At 39.9% G+C, this 12,373-nt stretch overlaps 1 protein-coding gene across 1 annotated transcript in view; it reads right to left on the reverse strand.

Moving 5' to 3' along the window:
- The window catches only part of SYNE1 (spectrin repeat containing nuclear envelope protein 1), a 480,852-nt gene that overhangs the window by 85,652 nt on the left and 382,827 nt on the right, over positions 1 to 12,373 (reverse strand). The window contains 7 exon segments of the mRNA XM_030316617.2: positions 211 to 365; positions 2,560 to 2,706; positions 3,255 to 3,437; positions 5,840 to 6,044; positions 6,446 to 6,579; positions 8,296 to 8,466; positions 11,347 to 11,502. Coding sequence (XP_030172477.1) covers positions 211 to 365; positions 2,560 to 2,706; positions 3,255 to 3,437; positions 5,840 to 6,044; positions 6,446 to 6,579; positions 8,296 to 8,466; positions 11,347 to 11,502 — 1,151 coding nt within the window.

Below are 12,373 nucleotides of genomic sequence, written 5' to 3' on the forward strand. Positions count from 1 at the left end.
AATTCTTATATGAGTTTTCTTTTTAAAATTTTTTTGTTCCAACAATTTTTAGTACCTTAGGCATGGGCAACCATTTCACTGAATTTGCCACTTCTGGTTCAAATTTTGTAAGTATCATTGGAAAGACTCGGAACTTATAAATGTACACAAGCCATGCACTCATTTCTACTGATCTATCGGAGTGGCCAAAACATCTCTTGGTTACTCTACCTGAATCTCTCTGTTGTCTGAGAGGAGATCAGAGACCAGTGCCGGTTCAGATTTTGCATCCTTTTGATTTCTTTATCATTCAGGGGTAGCCTATATCCAAGCTCATTTAGACGGTCTAAATCTGGGGCCATGCTGCTGAATTTTAACATCTGTCCCTGAAAGCAAGATTTAAAAGCCAATTTAGCACTATGGTAAGAAAAGGCAGAGTTCTTTCACGCTGCACAGTGGACTTCAGATTTCTGGAAGAAGCCAGTCTTTGGGCTCCTATGCATTTCTAGGCCACTTCCTTGTAATCTCCAGAGCTGCAAATAAAAAAGAGCTACATTTCCTAATCAGTTTCCAGTGCTTCTGCTGCAATTGCTTTTACAGCTACTTACTTGGTTTCACTGAACATGTAGGTAGTTTATGTGTATTATTTACTTGGTCTATTTACTCATAAGTAATTCTTGGTAACTGATGAAGGATGAAAATTATGCTGATGACTGAGAAGGCTTATTTCTTACCCTGTATATTCCATGTATCTGTGCTATTCTGCTCCATTATTATCTAACACCAATAATAATATTTATAATAGCAACAACTATAATAGTAATAGCTACCATTCCTTAAGCACTTATTATAAACCAAGTATTATTATAAGAGCTTTACAGGTAATAACTCATTTGCAAAACAATACCATAAGGTAAGTACCACTACTATTCCGGTTTCAGGATGGGAGACAAGATGCTGAGAATCTGTAGGTAAATTGCGCAAGGCCCCCCAGCTAGCAGGTGGCAGGTCTGGGTAACAGGAGCTGTGGACCTCTTGCTAGATGGAACACGATCCCATTCAAGTTTGGAAGCCACCACACATTATTTCACAGCTTCAGTTTTAGGTCCTTGGCCCCAATCCCAAAGTTGGTGAGACTCAGCTGACAATGCCGTCTATGCTTTCAGATCTCAAACATAGGACAAGGTTGTCTTTTCTGTTTTTCGTGTGGGCATCTATAACCCCATCTAGGAAACCAGCTACAGGAGGAAGGAAATGTCAGGACACCTTTGGCTGTGTGTTTTCTCTTTTCATGCTCTGAAATAGGCTCATTACCCTGCAGACAGAATAAATCTTCCCAAGTGTTGAAGCCAAAAGCTTAACAACCAAATGGCAGAATTTCCATGGACAGATATCACATGAACAAAACTCACATGCCATGGTCTTTCTCACGGGGCTTACAGACTGTAAGATACTCTTCTAATAATAGAGTCACAATACTATTCCACAACAGTGGTCACCTGATCACATGAACATAATTAACTGGTATGAAAAAAAAATTTAAGAAAAAAAAATAGTGTACTTTGGAAGTGTGTCCCTGGGGACCCTGACCATGAACAAAAGAAAAAACTTTCTTAAGAGAGTGACATTGAACAAAATGACCGAAAGTTAATTCCTTTTGGTGGGAAGGGAGTTGGTGGGGCAAAAAAAAGGAATTCCGGAAAGGGGAACATAGTGTGTTTCCACAGAAGCACTGTGATGGATGCTGAGATGGATGAGGCCCTAAAGAAGGTGCAAGCCAGGTACCCTGGGCCTGATAATCCACACCGGTCTTCACCCTGGGAGAGCAGTGGGAACCCGCGGAGGGTTTTAAGCAGAGGAAAAAGACAATGAACTTGGCATGTCTATGGTATTATTTTATTTACTGACTGTTTAAAATAGTTCATAATTGGGGCGCCTGGGTGGCGCAGTTGGTTGAGCGTCCGACTTCAGCCAGGTCACGATCTCGCGGTCCGTGAGTTCGAGCCCCGCGTCAGGCTCTGGGCTGATGGCTCAGAGCCTGGAGCCTGTTTCCGATTCTGTGTCTCCCTCTCTCTCTGCCCCTCCCCCGTTCATGCTCTGTCTCTCTCTGTCCCAAAAATAAAAACGTTGAAAAAAAAAATTAAAAAAAAAAAATAGTTCATAATTAAGTAAAACCTTTTAGAAGAAGATCATTCTGGCCGCTGTGGGCTGGAGGGGGAGGAGTGGCTGCAAGGAGAGTCATGGAGGCTGTTGCCAGGATCCGAGAGACAGGGGGCTTGTGTAGGAGAGGAAGGTAGAGACGGGGATGGAGGTTCCATGGGCTGTGAAGGAGGAGGTTGCCCACTGGGCATGGGAAGAGGTGAGAAGCAGCACTGAGCTGGGGTCCTAGGGCTGCTCCTGGCCAGGCTCCCACCGCAGTCTGTGAAATCAGTGTGTGCTCACTCCAGGAAAACAGAGCTGGCAAGGGTTTCTTTGGAAGCTCAAAATAAAAAGTAGGCCTATCTTAGGAGTTGTGAGTATTCCTTAAGATTTTGAGGACAAAAGATAGAAGATCTGGGGCTAGGATTTGAAAGCACTTACCTTAAGTTCTTCCATCCTTTGCTGGATGGTCGAGAGGTCAGAAGAGTGGCCAGGGTCCTGCCCTTGCAATATTTCTTCCGCTTCTACTATCCAGGCCTCCAAAGCTTCTAAACTCTTGGTAAAGGTTTCATAGTCAAGAACTCCAGCCTTTATTTTTTCCCACAAAAGAAAATTGATATTTAGAATCTAGTTAAAGGGTAAGTGGGTATTGAAATTATTTTTCATATCGTTGTGTCAAAGTGCCATCCTCAAGATGCCTTTCCTAAAGAAACAAGGCTGTATGATTTAAGCTTTCTTCTCTTTATTAACGTAATGTTTTGAAAACAGAATTATTCCTATGTACCATTTATTAATGAACTAAAGTTATTTGTAAAATATACTTCCAAACAGAAATATATTATGATTCTTGGCAAAAACTTGCTATATAAACATGAATGTCAATATTAAAGCCACTTAGTGTTTATTAGTTGAACACATTTTACTCAGTACTCTAGAAGGAGGCATTGGTTCAAGGGCAAAATTACATTGGAAAGGACAGTGCAAGACTCCCACCTTCCCTTGTCCCCACTGGAACTTCCAAGTTTGTCTACTTTTTAATTCTTTGCTCTTGAAAGAGGCAAGGTCTCAACGATGGAAAAATTTTCTTTTCCTGTGTTGAGGCTCAGATGTTATAGAACGCCCGATTTATAACACACCTGTAACATGGTCTGCTGCTTGCAGAGAGCCTGTTCTAGGGCACATAAGCGTTGACTCAAGGACAGCTGATCGGATTGAATGGTTGATGCTGCTGAAGCATCCACTTGTTGCTTGAGCTGCTCTCCCAGCTCACGGAGAACAAAAAGGGAATCCTTCACTGTCCCCAAGCCTTTGAGGAGATCCTATAGACGATGAAAATATGCCATTATGCAACAACATGCTAAGGGTACTCCTTAAACTGATAATCAGCAAAGGTCCACACGTCTAGAAGCACTCAGTTCTTACTTTGTCGATTTATTACACTAAATCACCTTCACCTGCAGAAAAATGATCAAGCATTAAATCTGACGTTTAAAACCAGATGGGTGCTAGGGGCGCCTGGGTGGCTCGGTCGGTTAAGCGTCCGACTTCGGCTCAGGTCATGATCTCACGGTCCGTGAGTTCGAGCCCCGCGTCGGGCTCTGTGCTGACTGCTCAGAGCCTGGAGCCTGTTTCAGATTCTGTGTCTCCCTCTCTCTCTGCCCCTCCCCTGTTCATGCTCTGTCTCTCTCTGTCTCAAAAATAAATGTTAAAAATTAAAAAAAAAAAAAACAAAAAAAACCAGATGGGTGCTAACATTTTTAGAGATAAATGTGCTATTCTTATAATAAAAATCACCTAGGTTCATTGTAGGACATCGGGGGAACTGCAGAGAAACATACATAAACAAGAAGAAACACGACTACAAGTAGAGCCAATAATGAAACATTTGGGCATTTTTCCTATCTTTTCCTGTAGTTGATATCAAATCAACAACACAGTGCTACGCTGGGTGTTGTGTGGAAACCAATTTGACAATAAATTCCATATTAAAAAAATAATAAAAAAATAAAGTTAAAAAAAACACAGTGCTACATTTTGCCTTTTTCTACTTAATATTATACACACAAGGGTTGAGTTTGTGTTGTGTGGAAACCAATTTGACAATAAATCTCATGTTAAAAAAAATTAAAAAAAGAAAGTTAAAAAAACCCCACAGTGCTACATTTTGCCTGTTTCTAATTAATATTATACACACAAGGGATGAGTTTGTCAACAGCATCTTCTGTGTGCGTGGTCACATTATAGTGGTTACAATGGGCCCTCCTGTTTTAGTGGGGCATAGAACCCCAGCAATGGCCCTGGTGAGCAGAGTCAAGCAGTATAAAAAGAAGACTGTATCTTCATTCTTTGCCATAGTTTCTCTTGCCTCCATTTCTTTGTGGGACACTCATATGCTCAAAATTTAAGCCAATGGAAACTCCCTGTTTCTAGTTTCCTTCTACCACTAAGAGATGACAAATGACTGGTTCTTGACCCACCAGACACGGTGGAAAGAGCAAAGCTTGCTATGCCTATACATTGACTCTTGTGAAAGGGAGGGAAAAAAAGGGGGGGCGGGGCACCTCTGACTTTGACATAGATTTTTAACAAATTCAGAGAAATAATTTGGAGCATTGCCCTCTAAAACAGGTATGTGTATATCAACTCAGGAGGACTGAAACTTTAAAATGACATATCTTGGGACACCTGAGTGGCTCAGTCAGTTAAGCAGCTGGCTTCGGCTCAGGTCATGATCTCATGGCTCGAAGGCTTGTGAGTTCGAGCCCCACGTCGGGCTCTGTGCTGACAGCTGAGAGCCTGGAGCCTGCTTCCGATTCTGTATCTCCTTCTCTCTCTCTCTGCCCCTCCCCTGCTTGTGCTGTCTGTCTGTCTGTCTCTCTCTCTCTCTCTCTCTCAAAAATAAACATTAAAAAACTTTAAAAAAAAAATCACGAATCTTATAAAGATAAAATGTGGAAGTCAGGGAGAAAAGCATTACGTTACCTTTACTGTAAATATTAAACTTTGGCTCTAAGGTAATTTATTCAGTATTTATGTGAAGGTATTAGGATAGGTTGAAATTTTATTTATGTGCTTTTTACAACTTGCCTAATTCTAATACATCGATTTGGGAAAGTTTACAAGAAGGTCTTTGAAACAAGTTCATTAAAATAAAGACAAATAAGGACGAAGAGTCAGAAGCATGGAATGAGTGAAACAAGAGAACTGTTCCTGAAAACCTAAAGTAGGTTATTGGCAACTTCAGTAAAAAAGAGAAATATTTTATTAAAAAGAAGTATTCCAGTAAGTCAGGAGAGAAAGACTTCTTTCTACTATTAAATTCTTAGAAGAAATAATGATGTTAATGCTTACATAAGATATAGATAATACTTTTCACAGATTTTTAAAAGATACAACATTATTCTCCATGTGGTCATTTCTCAAATTGATCAAATCTGTAAAAACAGCCCAAATCTTCACATGGATGGGATGCCATTAGGAAAAAATGGGAAAACCACTCCTCTCTAAACACGAAACAGTGGGAGGGGCCTCTTAAATCTGATACACGTGCAACTGTGTTCTGAAAACCTAGGAGCCTCGCTGATACTTACAAACAATTTTTGGAGAGCTGTCCCACATACTGAGACGTACCAGAAGCTTACCCACAATCAGCCCGAGCCCTGCTAAACTCGAGATGTCTAAGACCCGCGTGGTGGGAAAGCGCCAGCGTTCCTAAACATACGTTGCAATCCTGAATCCACGTCGCAGCTTCGTCATCGGCAATGTCCTTGTTAGTGGCTGCCTTCAGGAGCTCACTGGCTCCATCCTCCTGCTGCTGAACCGTAGAAGCACACTGTTTGGAGTAGTCCTTGTATCTTTGCCAAAGTTGAAGGAGTGCCTTGCTGGAGCACAGCTGCTTAGCAATCTCTTCCAGCAAGTTATTCCATCTGGAAACAACAGCCAACACTCATGGGCAGATTAACACCTCTCAACAAATGCCGTTATTTACTATATTATTTTTCATGACCCTGCTTCACGTGAATATGGAAATAATGCAGGGATGTCTCGTCTCAATCTGACATAATTGTATCATGTAATATGGCTCACTCATATTTCAGGGGTAGATAGTAGGAATGAGGTCAATCTTGGGATATATAGCAGCTCTCATTTCTTTCTAAGCCTCTTCACTGCATTTTCTTACCTTAAATTCATTTGTGAAAATCAAAACATGAATAGAGTCTTTAAAGCTCAATTTCAAAATGCCAGCAAGTTTTAGCTGTATCATTATTTATAATAAGGCTGTAATGTAAAATAATGCATAACAGTGTAAAATTAGCATGTTCCATACCTCATGTTGACATCTTTTAATGTGGTGGTAAGAGTTTCTGTCACAGGTGGGTGACATTCTTTTAACAGTTGGTTGGTGATGGAACCAAAATTCTGTAAGTTCTTTTCCTGTTTTTCCAGATCATCTTGAAGATTCTTCCCAAGGGGGGGGGGGAAAAAAGTGCCACAGATGACGTGACAGGATGCAAATTCTAATAATCGAGTTTAAAAGTAATTTAGAGTTGTTTTCATAAATGCGTACATAAACATACACAAACCATGACTTTGTTCCAATGCTTTATAAGTTTTCATTAGATAATCATTTCTTCTTTTAATGATTTTGCTCTTATGGGTGTAAGAAGGGATTCCTAGCAACTGAACCTTCTTATAGTGGCATCTGGAATTCTGCTGGAAAAGCTTGCAGGAGTGTCCCTGTCCGTCAACTGGTAGGAAGCCATGCCATCTGTCACACTGGTTCTCTTTGCTGTTCAAAGTCAAAACCCACGTCTCCCTTGTATTACATACCTACAGGTGTTCTACCAGAAACTCCCAATAACTAGACCTTAAGAAGTCATGATGATTCCGGGTACCATTTATAAGTTCTATATCTGGGTGTTCTTCCTTGCAAGGAATATTTACTGGGCAGATTATAGACTTGGCAAGTCTTCTACCAAGGACCAGTGAAGCACCTTGAAGGAAGACGTTTCCCCGGAAATACTGCTGAGGTGACAGACTCAGTTCTTAGTAAAACTCTCTAGGTGAAGTAGGCTACAAAAACCGAGTTCTGTTTAACACCAATATCTGATTGCCATCAAATCAAAATCCTTTTGTATCTTAAGACAGCATATGCAGGTGTTAGACATAGAACAGGCTACACTAAAAAGTACTTCTAATTGCCGCAAAGCTAGAAAATATGTTTTCAAACTTACTATTCTCAAAGCACATTTTAATGATTCTCAGTATCTGCAACAACTATTTAAGGTTTAAAGAAATTATATATGTATGTTTTATCCTCCCTCCCTCTTATCCCATCCACAAGAAAAAGCATTCCCTTCAGAGAGGCGGCGTATGAGGTCGGCAGCATATGAACTTTCATTGCCAAGCAGGGAAACGAACTAATGTAAGGAGGGTACATGCTGGGCTCCTGCTGGCATCCCCTCCCCGGAGGGCCTGTCCTGCCCATCCCATAGTCTGCAGGAGTTAGCCAGGGAGAAAGAGCGGCCACAGGTGACAGTGCCCGGTCAATGCCCAGTGCACAGGGGAGTAAGAGTGATAGCTGATTTGAAGGCAGTGGCCTGAGGTAAGAGAGTGCTCTGTAGGGTCAAACAGCAGCGATGTCATTCTATATGAGTACAGTGATGACAGGCACACAGGAAACCAAGCAGTAAGTGCTAGAAAAAGAGGCTTACGTGTACACATCAGACAGACCACTGATACTATGCTGAACGAAAGGAAAACAACTTAATAGTTTACAAATTTACCACTTTGCTATCTTTCTCTTTATTTTCTTTTTAATCCCTTAGAATATGTTGGGAGAAGCAGGATAAAGAGAGAAAGGGAAGACACAAGGCAGCGACAATGGGTCAGGGAGGCTGGCTTGAAGGTAAAATCATTCTATAAAATATATTCACATGGATATTTATGTAATAGAATTTTTTAAATCATTTGGTTATATACCAACTAATCCAGAAATGCGTTATCCACAGGCAAGTTTAATTAAGTTGAAAATAAAGCAGGTTAAGATAATTTTAAATATTTAAAAATAATTAAATGTAAACAATATATAGCAATATCCCAGGATGATGTTCACATTTGTTTTTAATTTTATCAAACTAAAGAGAATATGAAAGATGGGTTAAATTCATTCCTTACCTGAAGATTGTCTACCTGAACTTGTACAGCTTCTAAAGAACCAGTCAGCAGGCGGAAGCGGGAAAGAGAATATCTGGCCTCCATGAGGTAACTGTTTATCTCATCAAAGGCCTCCTTGTGATTGTTCCATTGGTCAAACACGGACTTCAACAGTATCTTGAACTGCCCAACCTATTGAAAGAGACAGAAACTTCTTATAATTGCATAATATTCAAAATGATGGAGGGGCGCCTGGGTGGCTCAGTCGGTTAAGTGTCTGACTTCAGCTCAGGTCACGATCTCACAGTTTGTGAGTTCGACATCGGACTCTGTGCTGACAGCTCGGAGCCTGGAGCCTGCTTTGGATTCGGTGTCTCCCTCTCTCTCTGCCCCTCCTAGCTTGTGCTCTGTATGTCTCTCTCTCAAAAATAAATAAACAACAACAAAAAATGATAGAATATATATTGAATTGATGGAAGCAACATTAGTATCTAAGAACTTCATCAGGGTTTCAGGCATTATAAATAAACTAGAAAAAAAAGATTTGAAAATATGTAGCAATATTGAAATTTATGTCTTTCATACTTTTGACTACTGTCTAAATTTAAATGCTTAAAAATGTAATATAGGACCTTTGTATGTAATACACATAATATACATTCTATGTATCTATATAATATAAAAGTGATAAAAGGTCAATATATTTAATACCACAGTTTAGGAAATATATTAAATGAGGGTTTTAAATGCATGAACTCATTCAATCCTTATAATAACCTTATGAGGTGGCTGTAATTATTATCTCCATCTTATAGATAAAAAACCTGAGACACCTCAGGTTATGAAAATCACCTGAGATCCTACTATCAGAATATGAGAGTTCTAGATTTGAATCTATGCACTCTGGTCCCAAGAAATGAAATAAAAAATATCTATTTATCCCCTTCCTTCTTTCCTTCCTTCCTTCCTTCCTTCCTTCCTTCCTTCCTTCCTTCCTTCCCTCCCTCCCTCCTTCCTTCCTTCCATCACACGTATGCATGCTCTCTTCTCTCTCTCTCTCTCTCTCTCTCTCTCTCTCACACACACACACACACACATGCACACAAACCCTCAAATTCCTATCTTAAGACAAAACATCTAAGAACATTCTTTCCCTAGACTTATCTGCAATAGAAAATGTTAGTTCTTAGTTTGATCTGTATCATTTATAAAGATATCTACTTTGGACTTCCTGGATGTCACCCTTAATCCTCTAAATGTAATCTTTTGAATAAGGAGTAAGTATGGCCATAATTAAGAAAATAGATCATATAAATTAATTTGTCCCTGCTTTCTCCGATTTTGTTCTTAGCATAAACGAAAAATGCTGAAACCAACCAAACTACTATCGAATAGGCCACAGGGTTACAAAAGTGCTGTCTCACAAATGGTATAAAGCCCAGAGGCGCAGACCGGAGAGGGGGCGGACTTCACCCAGAAAGTCAGGGGAGGACAGGAAAAAAAAGCCAGGAGATTAATCAGAATTTTTAAACAGTCTATTTAGTTTTTGTATCATTTTTGTTGGTTTTTCATGAAAAGATGTTTCTGTGAAAGAATCACTTAATTGATAAGAGTAAATTATTTCCCAGATTTGTAATTGTTTATAAAAATGCATAAAATAAAATGAAATAAAATAGATTTAAAACTGGGTTAAAGACAAGGTAAGGACAGACTCGAAGGCTGCACCTGGACGAGTACATAGACTGTAAGGAGCTGTTTGCTGTGCTCCAAGGGTCCCAGTCACCTAACCTGCTTGTGCCTTAGCCCGCATCTCTGCAAAGTATGGATGGTAACTACTCACACAGGTGTGTACAGAGCAGTATCTGTTGTTACATGTATTTATTATTGGAGGATTCAGCACTCCATTTGGCATGTATTTATCAAATGTCTTCATAGAGCTTACATTTTAGTGAGAGAAATTTAAACAAGTGGGCTGTATCCTCAGTTAGAAATTGATAAATAATATAGATAAAAGCAAAGCAGAGAAGAGAGTCAGGGAGGGTGAGATAGGGATGTGGAAGCTGTCATTTAAAACAAAGTAGACAGGAAAGCCCTCACTGAGATGATGAACTTGAACAAGAAATTTGAGGAGAGGGAGTAGCCCATGAGGATACTGGGAGAGGGTGTCCCAGATGGAGGGAACAGTCAATGCAGAGTCCCTGGGTGTGGAACGGGCCATTGGAGTTCAAGAGTACGGAGAGATCAAAAGCAATAGGAACCTGTGGGACAGCAGCAGAGGACAGGTCAAAGGGACTATGGGAGCCCAGGTCATGGGGCCAAGTTTTGGCCTCATTCTGAACTAGGCAAGAAGCTATCGAGGGGTTCTAAGCAGATGACTAGTGTTATCTGGCTTCCATTTAACAGGACCTCTCTCTGGCATGGAGGCCACGGAAATAACCAAAGCCAGCAATGATGCTGACTTGGACCGAGGTGCGGGCTACAGAGATGGGGGAGAGGCTGGATTCTAGATCTCTTCTGAAAAGAAGGCTGACAAAATTGCTGAGGGACCAGACATGGGGAATGAGAGAAAGAGAAGAGTGAAGAATGACCACACAGTCTTCTGTCTAAGCAACCGGGCAGAGCCATCAATCACTGAGATGGCAGAAAGCATAGGTTTGTGGGGCAAGAGTTAGGAGTTGGCTTCGGCATGCAAGTTTGAGATGTCTACTGGTCCTGTAAGAAGAGATGTCTATAAGTTGCATCTCTCTCTCTGTCTCTGTCTAGAGTTTAGGAAAGAAATCCAGGCTGGGGAGACACATTTGAGAACTGTCTGTACCTAGGTGGTATCTATGGACATGGGAATGGATGAGACTATTAAGAGAGTAATGTTCATGATAATGTCTGTTATAGGAAATATCCAAAGCTAGACTTTTTTTTTTTTAAGGGAGATTAATAAAGTAGACTTAGTACAAAGAGATAAGGTTGATATTCTGTAACTACTCAGCTATTTCAGGAAAACCAAAAACCATGACACATGTGGACACGAGAAGAAAAACATGGTCTTAATGTCAGGTCTCTGCAAGCAGTTATTACCATGTGGTCTAAATTTGCCCAGGTTTGGTTGAGCTCCCGCAGCGTGCTCATGACAACACCAGAGACTTCTTCTTTCTTGTTCTGAATCAAAGCAAGTCCATTCTGCTCAATTTTCTCTACTTCTTTTTCTTTTGCTCTAATCAAATCTTCTAGATCCTGAGAGATTAAAAACAGTCACTTTAAATTGTTCTATTACGGAACTCTGCAGTCCACTGAAATTGAGCCATTACAGTCTCATATCCTCGCAATTTTTTATTGATACAAAAAATTTGTCATTTTCAGGAGAGCATTTTCACACAGCATTACTTGTTCCTACATTAAATTTTTTAAAATAGTCCTTTTATTCCAAGATAAATTAGCATAACTTTTAAAAAGCAAAATTTGATTACCTACTAGATAAAGACATAGCACCAGGTAAGTTTTTTTAAGGATTCAGAAGGAAAGAAATATATGTGAAAAATAATAACATGATTTATGTTCTTAAAATCATATATCCTGTGTTGGAAAAGTTACACAGTCCTAGGCTGACATGCAATAGAATGGAATTCTGGGCCCAGTCAGTTAAGCATCCGACTTTGGCTCAGGTCATGATCTCACGGTTACGAGTTCCAGCCCCGCGACGGGCTCTGTGCTGACAGCTCAGAGCCTGGAGCCTGCTTTGAATTCTGTGTCTCCCTCTCTCTTTGACACTCACCCACTTGCACTCTGTCTCTGTCTCTCAAAAATTAATAAACATTGAAAAAAAAAAGAACTAGATATGTAGGTATGTAGCCATGGAGGTTAAAGTGAAGAAAATTCTAAAATAATATATATGAAATATATATAATGAATATATGGAATGTCTTTTAAAGCTGTTAAAAACTTGGTTCACATAGGATAGTATTATTATAGTCAACTATTTGGTAATCAGCCATGAATCAGTAACAATTTATTTATTTTTCTCTCCTTAATTATCATGAAGCTATTTTTTTCTTGATGTAGTAATTAGAAATTCATGCAATTAGTAGCCTGAAGAGATCACTTTCAT

The sequence above is a fragment of the Lynx canadensis genome, chromosome B2 (genome assembly GCF_007474595.2).
Source record: "Lynx canadensis isolate LIC74 chromosome B2, mLynCan4.pri.v2, whole genome shotgun sequence".
NCBI classification, from domain to species: Eukaryota; Metazoa; Chordata; class Mammalia; order Carnivora; family Felidae; genus Lynx; species Lynx canadensis.